This window comes from Oncorhynchus keta, chromosome 18 (assembly GCF_023373465.1).
Source record: "Oncorhynchus keta strain PuntledgeMale-10-30-2019 chromosome 18, Oket_V2, whole genome shotgun sequence".
Classification (NCBI taxonomy): Eukaryota; Metazoa; Chordata; class Actinopteri; order Salmoniformes; family Salmonidae; genus Oncorhynchus; species Oncorhynchus keta.
Window position 1 is genome coordinate 8,999,072 of NC_068438.1, and position 23,950 is coordinate 9,023,021.

At 44.5% G+C, this 23,950-nt stretch overlaps 3 protein-coding genes across 3 annotated transcripts; 1 reads left to right on the forward strand and 2 right to left on the reverse strand.

The window, feature by feature from the left end:
- Positions 1 to 10,090: 10,090 nt before the first annotated feature.
- On the reverse strand, positions 10,091 to 14,267 carry LOC118397184 (hepatocyte nuclear factor 3-beta-like). The gene is made up of 2 exons (XM_035791702.2): positions 13,783 to 14,267; positions 10,091 to 12,826 (listed from the first exon to the last, which is right to left on the reverse strand). The coding sequence occupies exons 1-2, from the start codon at positions 13,852 to 13,854 to the stop codon at positions 11,579 to 11,581; spliced, it is 1,320 nt and encodes a 439-aa protein (XP_035647595.1). The 5' UTR covers positions 13,855 to 14,267; the 3' UTR covers positions 10,091 to 11,578.
- A 2,955-nt stretch (positions 14,268 to 17,222) lies between these two features.
- Positions 17,223 to 21,654, reverse strand: LOC118397185 (interferon regulatory factor 2-binding protein 1-like). The gene is made up of 2 exons (XM_035791703.2): positions 19,500 to 21,654; positions 17,223 to 19,265 (listed from the first exon to the last, which is right to left on the reverse strand). The coding sequence occupies exon 1, from the start codon at positions 21,385 to 21,387 to the stop codon at positions 19,516 to 19,518; it is 1,872 nt and encodes a 623-aa protein (XP_035647596.1). The 5' UTR covers positions 21,388 to 21,654; the 3' UTR covers positions 17,223 to 19,265; positions 19,500 to 19,515.
- A 21-nt stretch (positions 21,655 to 21,675) lies between these two features.
- Positions 21,676 to 23,625, forward strand: LOC118397186 (DNA-directed RNA polymerase I subunit RPA34-like). The gene is made up of 3 exons (XM_035791704.2): positions 21,676 to 22,029; positions 22,227 to 22,362; positions 22,583 to 23,625. The coding sequence occupies exons 1-3, from the start codon at positions 21,954 to 21,956 to the stop codon at positions 23,334 to 23,336; spliced, it is 966 nt and encodes a 321-aa protein (XP_035647597.1). The 5' UTR covers positions 21,676 to 21,953; the 3' UTR covers positions 23,337 to 23,625.
- The last annotated feature ends 325 nt before the right edge of the window (positions 23,626 to 23,950 follow it).

Below are 23,950 nucleotides of genomic sequence, written 5' to 3' on the forward strand. Positions count from 1 at the left end.
TAGAGACCTTCTCCCTGCGGCCTAACTGCTAGGATGGAGCCAGGGGTCGGATTTTTTGCCCACTATGAAAGGATTGATTGTCCCGGGTCCCACAGAGCCAGGAAAGTTCCCCCGGCAGCGGTTAGGACCCTATCTGCCAGGAACGCAGAGCGAGAGAGAGGACGCAGAGAGAGAGAACCAGCACTAGGTATGTCAGATACCTTTCAAGAAAAATACCTTTTAATTTGTTTATACATGCCTGCGTCAAAGTAAGCATGTAGGGGCCATGTAAAATACAAAAGAGCTCTCAATCTGTTTATTTTGACAGAGAGGAGTAAAGCGGGGGGGCGAGAAGGAGAGAAAAGAAGAGGATAGATATTTTGGGGTTGTACATTCCACTTTGAAAAGAACATTCCATTGATTGTCTGTTGAGATGGACAAGGCGCACATGTTTTCAGGCACTTTGTAGCTGTCACAATGCAAATATCAGAGCCTGAGGGAATGTGGATGGTGGACTGGGAGCCAAGGACCCTTCTCTTCCACTAACTCGGAAGGCCCTGTAAGGTTTAGAACACTGTACCAGTCCATGTCCATATTAGATCAAGCCAGTTCAGTGAGAATTAGTCAAAGTTAATTTGATAGAAATGCCGTTTTAGGAAAAAAACACACAGTATAGATAATCATGGCAGTTCCAGAAACAGAATGGTACTGAACGTTGTGTCCTAGCTATAGAGTCAGGACTCTGTAGTACTCTTGGAAATTGTGGTGTGTGGAACAGGTGCTCTAAGCAAATCTCGCTGACACTCAATGTTGTTGATGTGAGAATACACCTGTTCCACCAGTGCTGTGAAAACCTTGAGTATGTCTATGGTGCGTGAGACGTTCTGGCTTCCGTGAAGTCCTGTTTGTGAGAGAGCCATCGACTCAGGAGCCTCATTCATCCCTTTGCGGCCCAGCTCCCTCCCCTGCTTTTTTCGTCTCCCATCCTCCTCTTCCTCCCCCTCTCCCGACCACGGGCGTTACTGGTGCCCAACAGCACGAAAACAGACTAGGGGAGAGGTTTGCGGGACGGGACAGGCCACGAGATGAGTGGTGGACACATCCGTGACAAACACATGGTGTTCAAACCAGTAGTGGTATCCAACATAAAGTGCTGCTCTACTGTTAAAGCTGTATCCTGCCATGTTAAAGGGGATACCGTATGTGTTGGTGGGATGACATTGTGTACAATAGTAAGGTAAATGTGAGTCAACATGTTTGTGAGAGAGAAAGAGGGAGAGAGAGAAGAGAGAGAGAGAAAGAGAAGAGAGAGGTCAGAGAGAGAGAGAGAGAGAAAGAGAAGAGAGAGGTCAGAGAGAGAGAGAGAGAGAGAGAGAGAGAGAGAGAAAGAGAAGAGAGAGAGATCAGAGAGAGAGAGAGAGAAAGAGAAGAGAGAGGTCAGAGAGAGAGATCAGAGAGAGGGAGAGAGAGATCAGAGAGAGAGAGAGAAACTCAGAAGAAGTAGGAGTGTGTCTACATAGGTCCAATGAGAGTGAGTGTGAATGATTGTGTATGCTCGGGACATACTGTATTGTTGCTGGCAGCCCTTCCTCCCGTCTTTCTCGCACCCTCCTTGTTTTTAGCCCCTCGCACCGGTGACCCGAGAGGTGGGCGGCACACCTGTAATATGGCCCAGCTGGTTCCTGATGTTGCTAATTGGTGCAAACGAGGGGGACCTGTGATTGCGTGGCCATGAAAACAAAACCCCCAGTAACAGGCTCGTGATAGGGTGGGGGACCCAGGCTTCAGGGGCTGCTTCCACCCAACTGTGACCTCTCACTCAACCAGGACCCAGCGGTGGTGGGCGAACAGTGACTCTAACCAGGGACTCCAACCAGGGACTCCACAGGCTCTTATAGATGTACAGACACAGGGAGAGGCTTTTTACGGACTTACTCAATTTAGAGTAATCATTCTGCCTTTAGGTGTAGACATGCCTAACATCCTTATACAGCCATAACTGTCACCTGAAGTGAGCTTTTTACGATGTAATAACCGAGGGTGGTAGACGAAGTGTCAGTGTTTTTAGGTAGACTTTTGCCAAGTAAGTGATGATAAGAAAGATCGTAATGATGCTGATGGGGATGAGTGAATACCGCCAGTGTTATTGATGATAAGTCGATTCCAGAGGATTGCTAATTTCCAGGGTAATATCGTCACCACACAGAAACAACTGACAGAGCTCTGGTATTACCCATTTGTACAGCTGGATACACACTGAGGCCACTCACTTTCAGTGTCTGGCTCAAGTTCTCGCACCCGTGTGACAACCTTTAACCCTCTGGTCAAAAGTCCAAGTTGGTCATAATAGCCTTACTACCCCTTTATTACATCTGTCAGTGGGTCAGGGGAAACTAGTGTGTATCAGATACGGGACGAGACAGAGAAAAGCTTATCTGATTGGACTGAGTAATGAGGTCACATGCTGCAACGGCAAAGGGGCGGGGGCGTATATGTCACTCGCACACCTGGGATGCAAACGGCTCATAAGTACTGATAATAACTGCTTGGAGACGTCGGGTAGGTTGGGTGTGTCAAAAGTCCAGAAGTCCTTGTTGGGTTCCTGAAGTGTTGCTACCTACATCCCTTATCTACCAGTGCTCTCTAGCAACATGCTTGGAGAACAGGAAGAGGATCTCTAGATTTCATCAGATCATTAAACGTGGTCTAAAGCCTGTGAGATCTTAGCTAGATCCTATCTTGTCTACAATTGAGCACATTCAGATTATTGTTGTAAGGATGATGAAACCCTTTTCAAAATAACCATGTGTTGTGCTATGTATAGGGGCCACGTGTTGTACTATGTATAGGGGCCATGTGTTGTGCTATGTATAGGGGCCATGTATTGTACTATGTATAGGAGCCATGTGTTGTGCTATGTATAGGGGTCATGTATTGTACTATGTATAGGGGCCATGTATTGTGCTATGTATAGGGGCCATGTGTTGTGCTATGTATAGGGGCCATGTGTTGTGCTATGTATAGGGGCCATGTATTGTGCTATGTATAGGGGCCATGTGTTGTGCTATGTGTAGGGGCCATGTGTTGTGCTATGTATAGGGGCCATGTGTTGTGCTATGTATAGGGGCCATGTGTTGTGCTATGTGTAGGGGCCATGTGTTGTGCTATGTGTAGGGGCCATGTGTTGTGCTATGTATAGGGGCCATGTGTTGTACTATGTGTAGGGGCCATGTGTTGTGCTATGTATAGGAGCCATGTGTTGTGCTATGTATAGGGGCCATGTGTTGTGCTATGTATAGGGGCCATGTATTGTACTATGTGTAGGGGCCATGTGTTGTGCTATGTATAGGGGCCATGTATTGTGCTATGTATAGGGGCCATGTGTTGTGCTATGTGTAGGGGCCATGTGTTGTGCTATGTATAGGGGCCATGTGTTGTACCATATGTGCTAGGGGGCCATGTGTTGTGCTATGTATAGGGGCCATGTGTTATGTATAGGGGCCATGTGTGTATAGGGGCCATGTGTTGTGCTATGTGTAGGGGCCATGTGTTGTGCTATGTATAGGGGCCATGTATTGTACTATGTGTAGGGGCCATGTGTTGTGCTATGTATAGGGGCCATGTGTTGTGCTATGTATAGGGGCCATGTGTTGTGCTATGTATAGGGGCCATGTGTTGTGCTATGTATAGGGGCCATGTGTTGTGCTATGTATAGGGGCCATGTGTTGTGCTATGTATAGGGGCCATGTGTTGTGCTATGTGTAGGGGCCATGTGTTGTGCTATGTATAGGGGCCATGTGTTGTGCTATGTATAGGGGCCATGTGTTGTGCTATGTGTAGGGGCCATGTGTTGTGCTATGTATAGGAGCCATGTGTTGTGCTATGTATAGGGGCCATGTGTTGTGCTATGTATAGGAGCCATGTGTTGTGCTATGTATAGGGGCCATGTGTTGTGCTATGTGTAGGGGCCATGTGTTGTGCTATGTATAGGGGCCATGTGTTGTGCTATGTATAGGGGCCATGTATTGTGCTATGTATAGGGGCCATGTGTTGTACTATGTGTAGGGGCCATGTGTTGTGCTATGTATAGGGGCCATGTGTTGTGCTATGTGTAGGGGCCATGTATTGTGCTATGTATAGGGGCCATGTGTTGTGCTATGTATAGGGGCCATGTGTTGTGCTATGTATAGGGGCCATGTGTTGTGCTATGTATAGGGGCCATGTGTTGTGCTATGTGTAGGGGCCATGTGTTGTGCTATGTATAGGGGCCATGTGTTGTACTATGTGTAGGGGCCATGTGTTGTGCTATGTATAGGGGCCATGTGTTGTGCTATGTGTAGGGGCCATGTGTTGTGCTATGTGTAGGGGCCATGTGTTGTGCTATGTGTAGGGGCCATGTATTGTGCTATGTGTAGGGGCCATGTGTTGTGCTATGTATAGGGGCCATGTGTTGTGCTATGTATAGGGGCCATGTGTTGTGGCTGCTCATGTCCTTATTCTCCAGGACCTCCAGAGGACAGAATCTTAATTGTGGTGGTGGTGGTGGAGGTGGTGGAGGTGGTGGAGGTGGCTTCACCCAGGGGAAGCAGGGTGGGTGATGAACGCCTCTGGAATGTCCGCCACCATCTGGGGTCCATGTGGACGTGGGGGCCGGCCACGGCCCTGGCCCGGCGGGAGCAGGGGAAGAGCATGTCAGCCCCGGCTAGACCTTAAGACAACACGGCCAGGTCTGACAGCCACCGTCCACTGCCTCGTAAATCACCGGCCACACTGTCGCACACTGTCTCTCTTACCCTGCAGCGAGACACGGCTTTGTTTGGACTCGGAGAGTGCCGTGTTTTTGGAAAGGAAGAAATAAGCATTCCTCCCTCTGACTGAATGTCCTCGTCAAAATGTGTCAGCTCGTCTGTCGCAGTGTTAGTACCAAGAGGCAAATGAGGGTTTATGGACGTGTGAGCGACAGAAACTGTATCAGATGTAGGGCAACTATTACAGGCCATAACAACAGTATGTGGTAGTTGGACATCAGCCAATACATAAGAGCAGACAGAAGCTCCTACGTGCCGAGTTAAAGCCAGAGGTATGACTGTGGCCAGAGGTATGAGTGTGGTACCGGGCTGGCCATGGAACTTTTCTCTCTGTATCTGTTGACTCAAAACTTAGGCCCTGATCAATCCAGTAGCTTTCCTTCTTTCTTTCTCACAGGGAAATAGAATCAGTCCCCTTCCCTGTCTCGTTCTCTCCCAGCCTGCTTTATCAGGAGCCACTTTAACAACATCCACAACCCAAAGAGCAAAGTCCAGCGTATTATCTCTGCCTCTGTCTCTCCCGTGTGCACTCGCTGACTGGCCTCCTCTGCACAGCACAACATACAGCATGCTGGAGAGAGCTGGAGCAGGATATGAAGTAGTGGGTGACAACAAGCCCAGTCTAAAATAAAATATCTATATCTGTGTCCCGTTACCACACTCTAAGAAAAAAAAGTGCTATCTTGAACCTAAAAGGGTTCTTCGGCTGTCCCCATATGAGAACCCTTTGAAGAACCCTTTTTTTGGTTCCACGTAGAACCCTTTCCACGGAGGGTTTTACATGGAACCTAAAAAGGGTTTGACCTGAAACTAAAAAGGGTGCTCCTATGGGGACAGCCGGAGAACCCTTTTGGTACCCTTTTTTCTGAGAGTGTATACCAATATAAGCACAATGCCTAATGTACACTATCTACATTAAACATATGACAAGGCATGTTTTCATAGTCTCATATCTAATGTCATTATTATATACGAGATTACATGAATGTAGGCTATATCCATTATAACTGTAAAAACATGCAATATCACCATGTTCTATTTCACAGGGCTCAAACGTGTAATATTTCAGTACATGCTTCAAAGGGCAGCTACATTCAAAAGTGCAGTCATCCCACTTGCACAACAAGTCTTTCGTTATTTCACAAATGTTTTCCTCCCAACAATCCAACACGAGAGTAATAGCCTGAGGGTTGAACTGTAAGCCTCGGCTTTTTCTTTCTTCTCTTTCCCTGCTTAGGAAATGTCAACAGGATGCAGCGTTGCATCCAGGATACAGGATACAGCTCTCATTTGCATAGTACATCTTAAAGGGATGAGCCAGGAGCCACCCTTCTCTCTAGCTTTACCTGTCACATACACGGGTAACAGACAAAATAATGGAAACCCTTGAGTAAATGGGAGAAACAAAGTATATTGAAAGCTTCCACACAAGTGTAGTTCCTAGGTTAATTAAGCAATTTACATCCCATCATGCTTAGGGTTATCTATCAAAGTGTTTGGCAGGCTATTATTTGGGCCAATATTTTGGAAACCATGGCTATGCCTCAATGGGATGATAATGCCCCCATCCACAGGACACGAGTGGTCACTGAATGGTTTGTTGAGCATGAAAATTATGTAAACCATATCCAATGGCCGTCTCAGTCACCAGATCTCAACCCAATTGAACACTTATGGGACACTCTGGAGGGGGGCCTGAGACAGCGCTTTCCACCATCATCAACAAAACACCAACTTATGGAATTTCTCTGGGAAGAATGGTGTCGCATCCCTCCAATAGAGTTCCAGACACTTGTAAAATCTATGACAAGCTTCATTGAAACTGTTCTGGCCCAACACTCGAATAAGACGCTCTATGTGGGTGTTTCCTTTATTTTGGCAGTTACCTGTACATACGACTAGAAAAACACAGCCAGGTTATAAGTATCCAACATCAACCGCCTGCTATGACAGCTTCTAACATCCCAAATTGAGTGATGGCTGACAAGCCAGGAAATCCAAAGTGCATTAAGCAACAACTTAACTGAGGGTGCAAATAATAGTTCATTAGATACATGGTCTGGATGAACAATACATCATTTCTATCAGTGTCCGTGTCATATATCCAGCCATATTCCCTAACAATCAACCAGCTCGCCGGAAGCCATTATTCACTTATTTTTCTCAGCATACTGTCACGCCCTGACCATAGAGAGCCCTTGGTTCTCTATGGTGTTTAGGTCAGAGCGTGACTAGGGGGATGTTCTAGCCATTGCATTTCTATGTGGTGAGTTGTATGGTTCCCAATTAGAGGCAGCTGGTAATCGCCCCTAATTGGGGATCATATTTAGGTAGCCTTTTCCCCACATCTGTTTTGTGGGACATTGTTTTTGTGTGTGTGCATATTGCATCCCGGCTATCGCGGTTGTTGTCTGTTTAAAAAAAAAAATGTTTCACTTTAAATAAAAGTTGTGGCACTCAACTCAAACTGCACCTTGGTCCGTCCATTACGACGATGGTGACACATAGAGAACATCCGAAAGTGTTAAAGTATGTTTTTCCCCTGTGTGCCCCTGGCAAGCGCATTCAATTGCTGTCACCTGTTCCTGTGCCTCAGGTGAAACGTTTAACAAGAGCAACTACGGTGGAGTTTCTCTTGAGAATGACATTTTAAGATACTATGCAAGACGGTAGGTACCCTCTGGGTAAAACTGGATTGAGTCGAAGTAGTTGACTTGCTATTTTCATCTGACTTTAGTGACGTGACTTGGGTTGAATTGGCAAAAAGTAATCAAATTGTGGTTCATATTGTTGTCTCGTTATGCTATTCTCAAAAGTGAACCGATTCTGATCATCAGTACTGTTATGCTCATACAACTATCTGAGAGGTGTTTGAATGGGGTTATCATGCTTCCCAACAGACTGCAAAACCAATCACAGCTAATATATGGGGGTGTCACTTTGTTGCAGGTTAGTCATAACTGGGCAGGGCTCTGTCCCTTGTTCCCAATGCACCTTTGTGTAGCTGTGGCTGCCATATCAGCTAAATACTAGCCTATCTTATCGAACCAACTGCACCGTTTTGTGTGAAATATGACGAACGGCCATAGTTTCCCATGAAAACATTCAGACCAGAGAGAGAGAGTGTGTGTGTGTGTGTGTGTGTGTGTGTGTGTGTGTGTGTGTGTGTGTGTGTGTGTGTGTGTGTGTGTGTGTGTGTGTGTGTGCGTGTGCGTGTGCGATCTACGGTCAGCTTCAAAGGCTTGCGACGTCACACTAGAGAATGGGTTTGCACCCCTGCGTGACAACTCCGAAAACACAGAGCAGTGTTGAGCAAGAAGGCTGTGGAGGGCTGTCCTACGGTCAATGGAATGCTGGTCTCTACTGAAACTCAATATAAAGGTTTCCTCCCCCTGGATGACTCCTTCTTGTAGAAGGTGAATAACATGCAGTTATACCCCCAAGAACAACACAGAATGTGTCCTGTCTAATATGATGCCGAGATGTCTTCTTTTTGGTCACACAAAATCATTTGAAGGATTTTTTTTTTTATCAAACTAGAAAAAGTTAATGTTCTGAAGAAACTTTGTGTGTTTGCTAAATCTGTGTCTGGCAATGCGTTACAGATCACAAAGAAGTATATGTAAGAATCTAAGTTAGGGTAGCCTGAACACTTTCAAATTAGTTTTCATTTCAAAACTTGAATAGTTACAGTGTTTACTAGGGACGCAACTGTTTTTGTTGTCACATAAACACTCCAAACAGCCTACCCAACCACCCGGAGGCGTCTGCATGGTCCTAAAGCAAAGCATCACATTCCAATGATAAACAATGCAGTTTCATAATGTGAGGGAGGACATGTCCCCCCCTTCCTCAGTGAAATTTGCGCCCCTGGCGTTTACTCTAATAGTAATACTCATGCAAATTCAATAATAATCAAATGTCTAGGTTTATTGCAAGAGGGAATAGTCTATTCTGTCGAGTTGGATTGGTGTTATACCTTACAGTACATTACCTATATTCAGTATCATTATAAGTAGTCTATCTGCAACTTTAATATGCTGTGATCTGTAATCATTGTGTATGCTAATGCATGCACATGTTAAGGTTTACAGTAATTGAGTAATATCATGGTTTTTCCTGAAGTTGGTTTGGTGTTTCTAGCCTGAATGGTTAAGAAAGCAGTGGCGCTTTAGATATCATGGTTGCCCTTGACTCACATGCCAATTATGCAAATGTTTAATAGTTCTAATTTCCAAATGATCAAAAAAGATCAAAAATCTGAACGGAAGCAACGCAATTTACACTGGACCAGACATTTTGACGTTTCACATTTGAAACACAGTTTTTTAAAATTAATTATGAATACAGGAAGTGTTTCTATCTTCCTGGAAGTTGTTTTTGTGTTTCTCACTTAAATGGTTAGTAGTATTTTGAATGTCTTCCCATTGACTCCCACGTTATTAATTGGGCATAACATAATCCAAAACAAAACCAAAACAAACTGCAAATGCATCTAACAAGTTTGTAGAGTCACAAGCTTGATGTAGTCATTGCGTGCAATGAATATGAGACCAAATACTAAAACGTACACTAAAGTGCTTTCATTTCTAACCGGTAAAATAGATATGTATGAAAATACCCTCAAATAAAAGCTGATATTATGTACTGTCGCCTAATACGAAACATTCTCATATCTAAAATGCTGGAATATAGAGCCAAATTTAAACTGTTTGCTTCACTGTCCAAATACATATGGAGGGGAGTGTACCGAGTTCAGATTATTTACAGTCAAAGTAGGATATCCTGAAAACAGCAAGACAAAAACAAAACTGCAATTAGAGATTTTTTAATACCTAGAATTATGCTTTTTGTTCAAATGTGAAGGCACCCAATCCTGATTGAAACACTCGGTTTGAGATGATTCACTGGCCATCAGAATACAGTAGTGTCTAGAAGCCAGTTTATGTTGGGGCCAGAGGGCCAGCGTGAGTTCCACACTGTTTAGTCTAACCTACCCAAAAGTCACATACAAGAGTCATTTGGTACCGTACGGAGCTGTTTCAACAACCCGATAATTCAGCTGCACCTGTCAATCCTGCAGCAAGACCTACATCACAGAGCCTCTGTGTTGCCATCCAATTGTAAATAAAATAAAACAAATTAACATGTAAACGACATATCAGATGGTTTTTTTTGTGTTTTTTTTTCACAATACGTCTTTAAATTATTTGAAAGGATTTTGTAAAATAACATACACCCATTTCATCAAGTCTATAGATAATCTCACGTATATATTTACCTCAACGCAACAGACAACGATCGTGTTTCTCCCCAATGTTTTGCTTTTTAATAAGAAAAACATGAATCATTCAAATCACAACATTCAAAACCATGAACAACAACCTCACAATATATACATAAACATACTTTTCCAAGTCTGAAAAGCCACATAGTTTAAATAACAAGTCTTTAAAAACTAAAATACAAGAAATAAAAAACAGTATTTCTGACCTGAAACTCATGGTTTATATTTCAAAAAGTGTTCCTTCAGTGAATATGCAGTTATTGGTCCTCCATTACCAGAACATCTTGAAAGGCACTTTTTGAGGATGAAGGTTGCGACATAAAGCTCAATGTGGCATTGACATTGTTTACAGTGGTCTAATTCTAATTGACCATTTGCAGTAAAAAAAAGAAAGAAGAAGAAGGTAATTACATAGCATTGTTGTAACATACACTATCAGGGCCACCCCAGCTGTGCAAAATGGTGGGAACTCTTGTGCAAAGTACTGTATGTAAATGGTCCTCTTACTGCATTTCCATTCAACTCCTATCTTAGTAACTGACATACCATGGCTCCTATCCATCCTAACCCTTGGTATGTTGTGTAATATAACGTGAAGACATTCCAAAATATCCTATGCCATAAAGACCTGTGGAACAGCAGGCTCTCATCATGAATAATAAAAGGGTCCTCTGGTGAAAAAAAAAAACATGTTTTAAAACAGACAAACGAAGATGAAATTAAGATCTACCACAGTTTCATCCCTTTTTAAACAGACTTCACCCCCCCCCTTAAAATGGATACCTGGTAAAAGAATACAAGAAATGGCTCTCTTATCAGTAAAAACAACATCCTTGCACCACTTGTAAAAATGAACCATGGCAGCTCATTTGTGTTCACGGATGTGTATTTGAAGAGATTAAAACAGCATGTTAAGAATAGGAATGAAGTATCATGCTCTAAAACACAACAAGAATTCCCTGTAATGCAGTAACAACTGCCCCGAAGCAGTAACCTGAACCTTTTTTCACTCCCACAATCCCTCACATTGTTTCATGTCACATTTGTTTTGTAACGCGTCTACACAGCACTGTACAAGATATATTAATTTTCTTCCCTTCATAAATAAATGCACATCGCCTTTCCCCCACTCCATCTATTTACAATGTGTACAACCCAAGTAGTCCTGCATGTCTGTCGAACAAACTAAAACCCAGTTTGAAATAGTCTAAAAATGGCACAAAAAAATGGCAAAGGGGGGTGTGAATTTACTTCAGTGTGAATTTATGAATGTGTCCGTTTAAAGACCTGATGAATGGCACTGGGGGTTTTACCTGTGTCTTCTACTTCATGTATCTGCAGGATTTCCCTGATCAACTGTGTATTCAGCTCTGCTAAATGTTACTTTCGTCCCTTTGGCCCCTCGTGACTAGACTTTCAATGGCAGCCACCTAACACTTTGGGATTTCAAGGCTGCTAAAAGTCCTTGTCAGCACCACTTGGCTGTGGTCCAGAGGCCCCAATGTTAGGAGGCATTGAGGACCGACCGGCTGTAGAGGGTTTGGTAGTAGGCCCCAGAGTCCATGACCGAGGGTCCGGCGCTGTCGTAGATCTGCTTGGCTGCTATCGGAGAGGAGGAGGCGTAACTGTTGTAGGCCATCACGTGGTCCTGGTAGGTCTTCAGGTCCATCTTTTGCTCGTTGGACATGAGGTTGGTGATGGAGAAGGGGTGGTTGAAGTTGTAGTGGGGATCCATGGCTTTGAGAGGGTCATTCTGCAGGTCCAGATTATGCATGGAGCCTGGGAGGAGATGGGGGCTGCCTCCCATGACCTGGGAGTGGAGGAGAGGGGTGGTGGAGGGCACTGAGGAGGTGATTGCCACAGGGGTGCTCTGGATGTGGGACTGGGGCTGTGGGGGGCAGTCCAGCTGGACCATGCCCCTCTGCTGCTGCTCCTCTGAGGAGGAACCAGGGTGGGAGTTGTCAGAGTGAGCCGAGTCGGCCCCCTCCGAGCCCCCCGCTGGGCTGTGCTCCTCCATCAGGTTGTCTCCATGGCCCCCTTTCCCCGAGCCTCCCTCCTGGGTCTTGCCAGACTTCTTCGCAGCCTTCTCTTGATCGATCTTGAAGCGCTTCTGGCGGCGCAGGTAGCAGCCGTTCTCAAACATGTTGCCTGAGTTGGGGTGCAGGGCCCAGTAGGAGCCCTTGCCGGGCTTGTCGGGCGAGCGGGCCACCTTGACGAAGCAGTCGTTGAAGGACAGCGAGTGGCGGATGGAGTTCTGCCAGCGCTGCTGGTTCTCGCGGTAGTAGGGGAACAGGTCCATGATCCACTGGTAGATCTCGTTGAGGGTGAGCATCTTGCTGCCGGACTGCTGGATGGCCATGGTGATGAGGGAGATGTAGGAGTAAGGTGGCTTGGCGTGGGTCAGTGAGCGGCGGTAGGCCTTGGGCACCTCCTTGGCCCGGTTGAGGGAGGTGGGAGAGGGGTAGCTCAGCTGGCTCATGGGCTGGCTCATGTTCTGGTAGTGGGAGAGGGAGCCTAGGGAAGGGCCTGGGGAGCCCAGCTGGGAGAGAGAGCTGGGGTTGAGGGATGAAGTCACCGGGGACAGGTTCATATGGTTGGCCCCTCCGCCCATGGACGCCAGTTGACTGTTGAGCCCAGAGCTGCCATAGCCCATGTTCATGGTGGCTGGAGAACCAGCTGGGTTCAGGTTGATGTAGCTGTTGATGGTGCTCATTGAGCTCATTGAATTCATGGCAGTGGGAGAGGAATACATCTGAAAACATAACAGAGAATGGTCGATTTAGTCATTTAGAAACTAAAAATATAGCTAAGTCGGTTTAGACAATAAATAATGTCATTTATTTTGTTGTGTCCAAAAGCCTGTACTAATGGAAAGCATCAATGGTCCATTGGAGCGAAAGGGACATGGATTTCACATATCATTGTTAAACCTGAAAATGCGTAACATGCGCGTCATGGATTCTTTCCCTTTCATTTAGTAGTTCTCCCTCGTCACTACTAAGTGCTCCAAAACCAAGGCAAATAAAACAAACGTTTTAAGAAACGTTCCAAAATATCTGACCATCCGCTAGCAGTTACAATACACGTTTAAAAAGGATTACACAGCCGTAAACTACATAATCATCAAAGTATCCTAACATTTATTTGAGAGCATATAAAGTTGATTAAAGACAGGATTTAATTAGCCATTATTTGAATCACGAATTTCTTGGGGGAAATGTATCGTTATTTCAACTCTCGGAGGCAGCCAACCTTAATCAAATTGACTGATAATTTAATTTCCGAGATGCTTTATCGTTCACATAATTTGCATATTTAAATGGTATAGTCCATAAGTGTTAGTATAAACAGACTAGGCAATTAATTTTAAAAAATAAGATGTATGTAAACAAGCCTCTAAATGTCACACATATACAATTTCAACAGGTCGCACAAGGACAAACTGAGCCAAATCCTATCACATCAGTGTTATATGTTGAATTGTAAAATTCTAACAAATACTAAATCAAAGATAAGAAGTTGCAGCCACAATTCTGGAGTGAATAATATCAAAATCAATCCAATGTGTTAGTAAAATACTGAGCTTTCGATTCAATAACTTACTTCTAAGAAACTCTAGAATAGACTTTAAAGAAACAAATATCCAGCAACCACACACACGCACATAGCCCATATGGTACACGTATATAGAAAAAAAGGTATTTTTACCTCAGTGGCTTCGCTGTAGAAGGCATTCCACTCTGGCAGTTCATGAGACTCCATCTTCACTGAGCTCAACATCCCAAATACAACTTTTTATAGTAAGAAAATATATTCGAGAGAATAAAAGACTGCAAATCCTTGTTTGAGTTTATAATAGCTTTGAGTTTCTGCTCAAAATTCAGGACTTCAGCAAAAGGAGTACAATTTAAATCCAAGATAACGAAAGAGTTCCACTGACTAAGATTGAAGACTATAATACAAATAATCAAGAACTAAAAAACTTTTTTTTAAACAATGCTTCCTCGGGCTATGAGTGGGTCTTCAGTGAAATGTCAATATTTATTCGTCGATTTATCAATCATCCATCGTTTCATAATCAAGATTAACAGGTTATTTATCTAAAGCGGACGTGCTCTTTGGGAAACGCTAGATCCGTATGAAGTCCGCAGAATGCTCCTGTGCAAGCCCCGGTCCGTGTGCGTGAGTCAATGTGCTGTGGGCAAGTGGAGTAAAAGTTGGACGTGCCTTCTTAAAAACTCAGGTAAGGTCCCGCCCCATAAGGGCATTTGAATATCGTCCAAGGCAATTTGAATATCGTAAAAAGACGTCTCTTGCCCCCTGGTGAGGGTGTATATTGGCCGGGGACAGACACATCCATCTCAATTGCAAGCATGCATCCTCCATTTCTTGTCTAAAAACTCCTACTTAACCGTCTCTGGATGCAGACACTGATTGTAGGCTATTTTCATCATTTATTTTACACCACAATTATAACCTCGTAAGTAATTTATGGATTTAAATGATTAGAATATGAATGTATAAAGGATTGCTTAACACTGAGTCGTCTTCTGATTGACTTCAATTCGCAGTCAAACTGACGATTAAATATGTAACTCAATGGAAATCAAAGACCTTTATTTGGCTCTCATTTTAATACACTCGACCAAAGAAAATATCAGCTCAATAGGTCAAGATTTTAAATGAAGGAGGATTATTGCAGGCATTGATGAGGTATTGATGTGGACTGGGGTATAATCTCACGGGTTAAGGTCATCAATGGGAGGTCTGATAAGGGAGCCTGAGGTGACTGACAGGTGGGAGAGCTGTTAATTCCCGCGACAATCACTTCTCTGGAGCTCTAACGGCTTTATGGAGGATGATGAGTTCCTGGGGAACTTGGACTTCTCAGAAACACGTTGGTTCCCAACTCCCATAGCCTCGTTATAGGTCTGCAAAGTTTTAGTCCAATTGAAGGCCACATTAACGAAAATGTGTATTATACGTGTGCATTACAGGTGTACATGTTAAGGTAAATTAAGTGAAGAATATATTGGCCAACCAAAATAATGAAAAACAAATCATGTAGACCTAATCCAATGTGTCATGTAAAGACAATCCTTGGCCTGATTCAGAATACACATCTCGTTGTCAAGCGCAGACAGTCAAATCTGAATGTCAATGCATTTCTTAATTGACCATGAATAGAGCTGTAATGATGCGCATAGGTGGTCAACAGGATTAGTTGAGAAAAGCGTTAAGGAAATTACGCAGCAAGGAGACGTCGCGTTCAGCGCAATACGTAGAAATGGCTTACTTCGGGACACTTTGTTTTTTTAAATAATTGAATGAATGAAAAACAACATAAGTATTTAAAAGTTTCAAAACAACAGCATCCGTTTATTCAGTCATCTTTTTTGATTTCACAGTAATATAAGCAGGACTATAACAAAAGCTTGATCTCGATCAGGCCTAATGGTCTGAATACTTCCAACGACTTGCAAAACGTTGTCAGGTCGATTAACACATTCAGTGGGATAACACATGGCTGTCTGTAATGATAGTAATTAAGCTTTATAGAACAATGCTTTCCTAACCAAGTATATACCTACGTGATTAAAGTATCTATAAGCAACACATTTTTAGCACTGACTTGAACAATTATATTCAGGCATGGCCCAAAATGTAATTATATTCAGGCATGGCCCAAAATGTAATTGAACTGTTTCCCATGGCCAAATACATATAGCTAAGCTCAATTGTCTTGAATCGAAGGCCAGCTATTTCGATAGATATAGATAACCCGTTCAAAAAATGGTTCTACAATATGGAGAGCTTTGGAGGAATATGTGGCGCGCGCTGAAACGCATTTGAGTAATGAGCAGAGAACTACTTCCTCATTAATCCTTTGCCTTTAAATGGTCTATTCCCCCATCACAGATCCCTACATCCTCCTGCAGGTCGGCCGCTTCTAATGCCAATGTGACAGTAGATCGTTCATTAACACCTCAACGATTAGCTAACAATAGCTTTAATGAGTTGACACTAATAGAGGAAGCCAGAGATTTCAATATGCTTTCTAGTGGGGGGAGTTATGATTCGCCCTCTACCATATCTTGGTAGGCGGCGTTGTACAATTAGGCGTTGTACCTTTAAGCGTGTTTAAATAACTGTATGCCTACAGTAAAATACATTGAGAAACAAATGACTACAACATCAGATAAAATAACACATTTATCTAAGTGAAATTATGGCCGATGTCAAATACGACGTCATCTAATTGATTAATCGGCAACTGTGCCATGTCCCTCCAATATAGACGACCGCCTAGATTATTCATTTTTTAGTTCACAACACATCTCTAAAATCAAGATCTGCACAGGTTAAAGTGCGCCATCTACTGGACATAGCAAGACAATGACCATCGAGCGTTTCATTGCAACACAGTATAACACAGTGGTAGTATTTTTTATGTATTTATTTATGTACGCTTCAATTTTTTTGTCAATTACCTAGAAGCTTCATGAGAAATAGCAAATAAAATGTGAGATTTACATCCAATGAACAAAACAAATATGAAACGAAACGATATGAAACGAAAAGTTTATATAGAGTTGGAATACAAGCTTTACCCTTAAACTGTGTTGAGATAAGCAACTACAAAAACAACTCAACAGGAGGCCATGGCAGACAGGACCATAAATAACCAGAATAATAGAAAGGATGGCACAAGACAATCCTTACTAATTTAGTGGCCAAATGCAAAAGTGAATAGACTTATAGGGATTTTTTAAAAAGTGCTTTCAGACGGAGGATGCCATTAAAGGCACTTGAGGAAAGTTGCATGAACATAGTGTTTTTGTGGGAAATTCCTTTTTTGTTGTATGGGCTACATTTGAATTACAGTATCCTATTTTAGATAAGAAATAGGCCTAGGCCTAATTTTGTACTAAATACACTTTCAGATACAGCTACTAGTGTACAATACGTATGTTTGTACAGTATACATTCATGCCCACGTGATTGGCAATGGCTTGATGCATTGTCCTCATTTAATTTCATATTAACACATGCACATGCTAGGGCACCAGCTTTGCAAATTGATCATTAAATTCATATTCATTTTGGTGACAAAACATAAAAAGGTTAAGGAAAACCTGACAGGGAAGTATTTTGATATACATGTATATATTATATTTTAGACAATTCAAAGAGTTAAGTTCATAGGTAAAAACAGAGCATTAAATTGGGATAGTATAGAACTTATTAAAATAAAATAAAATAAATCCTATTTCATGAGGATCACGTGAAACAAACCTTGAATCTCAGTCCACATAGAAAACAACCTTTTGACTTTACATGAATAGTAAATTCCTTTAATTAAACACCACACTATTAGTTTAATCTACACCCTCTACAACTTCAGTTAACAGAACCTATAACTATCCTAACAATAACCATTTCACCCACTATTTCCCTGGCACATATTGAAACAATAAAGACATTTAACACATAAAAGATAAGATTAGTTTTGAAATGTACAGTGCCTACAAAAAGTCTACACCCCCTTGAACATTTTCCACATTTTGTTGCGTTACAAAGTGGGATTGAAATTGTCATTTTTCATCAACAATCTACACAAAATACTCCGTAATGTCAAAGTAGAAAGAAAAAAAAGAAGATTCTTCAAGCTCTGTCAGGGTGTCAAGGTGTTGGGGATCATGGTCTAGACAGCAATTTTCAAGTCTTGGCGTAGATTTTCAAGCAGACTTAAGTCAAAACTGCAACTTGGTCACATTCACTGTCTTCTTGGAAAGCAACTCCAGTGTGGATTTGGCCTTGGGTTGTCTTTCTGAAAAGGTGAATTCCTCTCCCAGTGTCTGCTGTACAAGCAGACTGAAGCAGGTTTCCTCTAGGATTTTGCCCATGCTTAGCTCCATCACATTTCAGTTTCTTCCTGAAAACCTCCCCAGTCTTTGCCTGTGTCAAGCTTCTGAACTCATTTAGGCTTGCCTAAACAAAAAGGGTGAATACTTAGACAATGACTATATTTTAGTGATTTCATTTGTAAACATTCTTTTAGACCCCCCTTCACTTTGACATTAATGGTTTATTTTCTGTAGATCAACCACAATTTTTTATTTTTTAAATTTTTTATTTTATATCACAATCCTACTTCCTAACGCAGCAACATTTGAAAAAAGTTCAAGGGTGCGTAGATCATCTATAGGGCACTGTACATTTACTTCAGCATGAATCTTTGGTTTCGATGCACGTGTTTAGGCTACTCAGTGGTACACACCACAAGCTGTATTGGTCTCAAAACTATAGATTGCACATCTATTACCGCGGAGCAAGATCGTCTTGCATTCGAACATTCAGTATAAAATAGAGAGGTATCCATCCCATTTCATACATGCTGGATAAAAGCGTCTTTGTTGGGCACTGTGAAAGCCATGTTACTGTATTGTCTAGCACTGAAAGCCACCGTTGCTCTCTTACAATATCGATGGCGCGACTGACGTCAACTGCTGCTGGTCTGAGGTTTCAACAAGGAGCAAACAATTCGCTCCGTGACAGTCAGTTTTTTTTACGTAAAGCGCAAATGTGGCGCAAAACAAAACACTTCTAGTCTGTATGTTGCTGTAACATGTAGTGAAGTCGTCCCTCTTTCACGTTGCCACTCAGAAATCTGTTAGAAGGATGTTCAATGAAACAACCCTAAAATCACCTAGAACAGAGGCTAGATGAAGTTCATACTTCTCAACCATGGTCCACTGGTTTATAACTTCAGTGACTAATACTAGTGACCAATACTAATGTAGATAAGTTGATGTTTGATAGACAAAGGGGTGAATTAGGTATTAGAGGTGAGCTGGGGCTGGGGGTAAGTCGCTCTGTATAAGTCTGTGTAAGTCGCTCTGGATAAGAGCGTCTGCTAAATGACTTAAATGTAATGTAAATGGGGTATCGTCACCCCCCTAACCAACCAGACAGTGAAGTGGTAGTGTAAGGCCTGCTCCGTGCAGGTGGATGTGTATGATGATTGGCTGTGAGTTGGGGAGAACCTGGTGGATTTCCGTGGTGATTGGCTGCGAGGTGGGGAGAACCTGGCGGATTGCTGTGGTGATTGGCTGCGAGGTGGGGAGAACCTGTTGAGATTGTCGTTATCTGTCTGCAGGCTCCAGCTCCACTCAGGCGTCAACAGCCTTCTGTACAGACAGACATCACACAAACAAACAGATTAATAAATGGTAGGCTGACCATATTCAGTGACATATCATATATTATACTGTATCATAAAGCATAGGATGTATTACCTATAAGCATGTCACAAACATTAAATTAGCCTATGGCCTAGCTACATAGAGAATACTTTGGCCTAAAGACTGACTCCAAGACAACAAACTCAATGGAAACCAAGGTGTAGTGAAATTGCATCTTACAGCTGTCCCAGAGGATTTACGGGTCGCGCTCCTTCTTCACCATGACATCTCCAGCCAGGATGGTAGCGATCTCTCCCTGCATGAAGGCCCAGGGCACGTTGGAGCCCACCAGGGGACACCGCTCTCCACTGGGGCAGAACACCTCGCTGCCGGCCCCCTGGCTCCGGATGAAGTCTCTGGTGCAAGGGAAGCAGAACTTATGGGCCGCAACCGAGGGGCACTGGACAAAGTGAGTGTCTTCCAAGCGCTCGTGGCAGATGGTGCAGCAGAGAGGGGGACCAGAGGAGCCGGAGGGGTCCCCTGCTCCCTGGTCCGAGGCCCCAGCCAGGGGGAGAGCTGCTGTGGTGCCCCCTGCAGAGTTGCTGGCTCCCTGAGGTTCCCCATTCCTGGAGGCCAGGTGCCGCTGCTGCCCCGCAGGGCAGGCCGCCATGGGGCTGCTGCTGCTCTGCCTCACTGCCAAGGAGGAGTGGCCCAGGCCTCCACCACTACTGCTGCTGCTAGGGGCCTCTCTGGGTGACTCAGCCACGCTCATCAGTGCTGTGATGGGGGAGGGGTCGCTGCTGTGGGAATGGGAGGCCGAGCCCTCCTGGTGGGGAGGTGGCTGTCTAACGCTGGGGAAGGATGAGGCAGCTAGGTGGATAGCCATTCCCGGGTACATCCCCATGGGCCAGTGCTGCCGGAGCTGCTCCTCTGTGGTCACTACCTCTCCACCCTGGGGCTCTGGGGAAGCCTTCCTCCGGCGCCCGCGGACTGGCGGTGCCGAGCGGGACATGTGACACAGCGCTGTGGGCAGCATGGAGCAGCTGGCGTCCAGGTAGGGCTGGGGGAGAACGTCAGGGCCGGGGGTGTCCTTAAAGGCCCTTACCGCATCACTCAGCAGCTCAGAGAGCAGTCGCCAGTCCCCCGCGCCATGCCTTTTCTCGTACTCCACATACTTTAGGCCCGAGTTGACCATCTTGCTCCCTGAGTCTCTCTGGCTGTCGTGGAACATCTGCTTGACCAGCACCGCCAGGCTGGAGAACATGTTCCCCGAGCCACACGGGTACTCCGCAAAGATCTTCAGCTCAAAGTCCAGCGCCAGCTTGGCGTCGAAGGCAAAGATCCGCCCCACCAGGCTGTGGTCCTTCTTGAAGCGCACGTTGAAGGGGGTGCAGCCGGAGAGGGTGAGCAGGGCCCCTTGTACAGCCTTGGGTCGGCCGGCCCAGTCGTCTGCTCGGTTCCGTACACTCTCTGACAGCTCGGCCAGAGCCTCTGCGTTCCTCTGCTTCTCCCTCAGCTCCTTCTCAAACTCAGGGCTCAGGAAGGAGGCCACACCCATGCCCATGCTCAGCTGCCTCTTGGTGATCTCGTTCAGCATGGGGGCAGAGAGGGTGAGGGGGGCTCCCCCGACTCTGGCATTTAAACCAGGCACAGCTGCTAGCAACCCGTGTGGAGCCCCCACAAGGCCTTGTGTCATTAAATTGGGCGGAACGGTACCCCCCATGGGTCTTCTGGCGTTGTTAGGGCTCTGTCCACTGAGTTCTTGTTGTGGGCCCCCGTCATCTATTCTGTGCAGACCGTTGGGGATCCGTGCTGGGGCTCCGTAGTCCCCTCTTCCCCTTTCAAAGCGTTCAGGAAGTGGCCTGCCACCCTCCATAGGTCCATCTCTCCCACCTGGGCCATGTTTAGTGGGTTGGGGACACGGGGACCTGTCATCCTGCATAACATGAGTTATTTTCAACTGCCTTGCCGTCTCTATGAGAAATTCAATACGGTCCGTACCTTCATAATTCACACAGCCTCGGCAGACAGTCTCGCTAAAGTCCCAGATCATAGCCCATGGCATCTTAGGCAAATCGCAAAGGTAACAACACCACTGCCGCCTTGAATATGACTGGGGGGAGGACATATTTGATAGGCTCTTTCTATATCTTTCTTGCTTTCTGAGGTCCTGATTAAACAGATGCAACGTTAGCTTTCAATAGTTCAGAAATAATCGCCGCGTCTGTTACTTCTCCAATATCTTAACAAATATCATACACTCTCTGTATTAAACACACACAAAAAGTTGTGTTTACTCCATTTCGGCCGCCCTGTGCACGTGAGTGTTCATACTAGAAGACTGTCTTTGCTGGAACTTACACAACGCCGTGCTAATGGTGCATTCTGGGATTTGTTGTTTTCGTTCCGGAGGGCCTTCGCGAGTATGCGCTTCGTGAACAGCATCAGTTGCGTCTAAAAATCGAATTTTGACTGCACACAGACCATGGTTTATATTCATCAACACTCTATGTAAAATAAGATATATTTACAAAGGTACCGATATGCGCAGCCCAGATCATCGCGAACCGAGCTAGATTTAGTGTATCCAGGTCAAAGGTACTATATATTTTTTTGGAACAAAACATGTTGATGCAGGCATGCGCTTTTAGTTAGACTAAGTTAAATTTAGTCATTTATCAGTACTCCGAGATCATGCCAAATGAGGTATCTTCATCAAGCGATGATTCAAGTGACACGGAGGAGGTTCCGCAAAAACGGAGAAAGCAGGGTACGTTATTTTCTAGCTTAACTAGCTAACTTAGCTAATGTTAGCCACTCCAATCAACCCCATCAAAGCTGACTGCCAGATATCTAGTAAATCCTGTTAGGAATCAAAAGTGAAATGCTGTAATGGCAGACACACACAGAGTATGTTCACTTAGCTAGCTATCTAGCGAATAACAATACCTATGTCTCAACCCTCAGCTTCAAGGTATCAGTGTCCAGCTGATTTTGTGGCATTTACCCACAAACCCTGTGCCAGTACCCTCATCGAAAGGCTCCGTGATGACAACACGGAATTATGGCTAATCAAAGCTCCCAGCGGTTTCAACCCGGACAGGTAGGCAACCCCTCTTTCCATTTATTTGAATTATCTTGGAAGAGGCATGATTCACTTCTAATAACAGACAGGGAAATATCTAACAAAGTCCTCAGCATTTCTGTGTCTGTAATTAGAAGTGAGTCACTGTCCACTTCCATTGCTTTACACCCACATTGTCTACATCTGGTGTGCCTCTTAGCACACTGTCTGACTGTCATCTCTCTCTCCTCCCTCCCAGTTTCAGCAGTCTGAAGATGCCTCTGTCTGGGCTGCAGACCATGCAGGCCCCTGCCCAGCAGGCGCGGGGCAGTGGTGGGAATTCCGGGCAGATCTATAGCGTGCTGGGTGGGCCCTCTGGTGCCGCGGACCTCCACCTCCTCACCAGCCACCGCCAGAGGCTCGACTCGGTGGTCTGTGCCCCGACCTTCAGCGGCCTCCTCAACATCTGTGAGAGCTACGGCGACTGCAGCACCAACCAGACCACCATAGCCATCCCAGCCACCCCGGCCCCCACAGTGCCCCCGGGGCTCCGCCTGCGCTTCCAGCCTTTCGGAAGCAGGACCCCAACCCTCTCCAGAGTGATGGAGGATACACCGGATACTCCGCTGCCGTCTACACCAGAGACGCCTCTCAGGGTCACACTGGACCCGGGGGAGGAGAGGAAGAGCAAGAAGAAAAAGAAGAGGAAAGACAAACTTATAAAGACTGAGGAGGAGGAGGAGGAGGAGGTGGTCAGGGTGAAGCAGGAGCTGCTACACATGAGCCCAGAGGAGTCCTATGAACTTCCTTGGCAGGAAGCTGAACTCTTAGAGGAGAAGAGGAGGAAGAAGAAGAAGAAAAAGAAGGATAAGGACAGAGGTGAGGCAGAGGGTACTGTAGATTTGTCTTTTAATGTAATTAAACAAGAGGTGGAAGTAAAAGTTGAACCAATGGACAGTTCCTATGGTGACATTGAAGATTCTGGAAAAAAGAAAACGATAAAGAAAAACTAGCATGACGATGACGAGTCTGTTGTTTTTACCGTCATCTGGTTTTGTGAAGTTATGCTATGATATAATTGTATTATTCAATTAGGCACTTCAACAAATAATTATTATGCTACTGTACTGTCATTTTGTTTTTTGGGGGGGAAATGTTATTGTCTAATAAAACCTAGACAGTAACACATAACAGTCTTCAGACATGTGCCCCTTTATTCACACTGAACAAAAATATAAACGCAACATGTAAAGCGTTTGTCCCATGTTTCATGAGCTGAAATAAAAGATCCCTGACATTTTCCATACGCACAAAAAGCACATTTTTCTCATTTTGTGCCCAAATTTGTTTACATCCCTGTTAGTGAGCATTTCTCCTTTGCCAAGATAATCCATCCGCCTGACAAGTATGGAATATCAAGAAGCTGCTTAAACAGCATTATCATTACACAGGTGCAGCTTGTGCTGGGGACAATAAAAGGCCTCTCAAATGTGCAGTTTTGTCACACAACACAATGCCACAGACTTCTCAAGTATTGGCATGCTGACTGCTGGACTTGAATGTTCATGTCTACCAAAATCTGCTTTCAAAGCTGATTTAGAGAATTTGGCATCACGTCCAACCAGCC

What these genes read in the sequence shown, in the direction of transcription:
- LOC118397184 (XM_035791702.2), bottom strand. Translation starts at nt 13,854, where the DNA reads ATGTTGAGCTCAGTGAAGATGGAGTCTCATGAACTGCCAGAGTGGAAT. An exon ending in TCTACAGCGAAGCCACTGAG is followed by an intron (nt 12,827 to 13,782) that starts GTAAAAATACCT and finishes TTATGTTTTCAG; the next exon opens with ATGTATTCCTCTCCCACTGC.
- LOC118397185 (XM_035791703.2), bottom strand. Translation starts at nt 21,387, where the DNA reads ATGTCCTCCCCCCAGTCATATTCAAGGCGGCAGTGGTGTTGTTACCTT.
- LOC118397186 (XM_035791704.2), top strand. Translation starts at nt 21,954, where the DNA reads ATGCCAAATGAGGTATCTTCATCAAGCGATGATTCAAGTGACACGGAG. An exon ending in GCAAAAACGGAGAAAGCAGG is followed by an intron (nt 22,030 to 22,226) that starts GTACGTTATTTT and finishes CTCAACCCTCAG; the next exon opens with CTTCAAGGTATCAGTGTCCA. An exon ending in AGCGGTTTCAACCCGGACAG is followed by an intron (nt 22,363 to 22,582) that starts GTAGGCAACCCC and finishes CCTCCCTCCCAG; the next exon opens with TTTCAGCAGTCTGAAGATGC.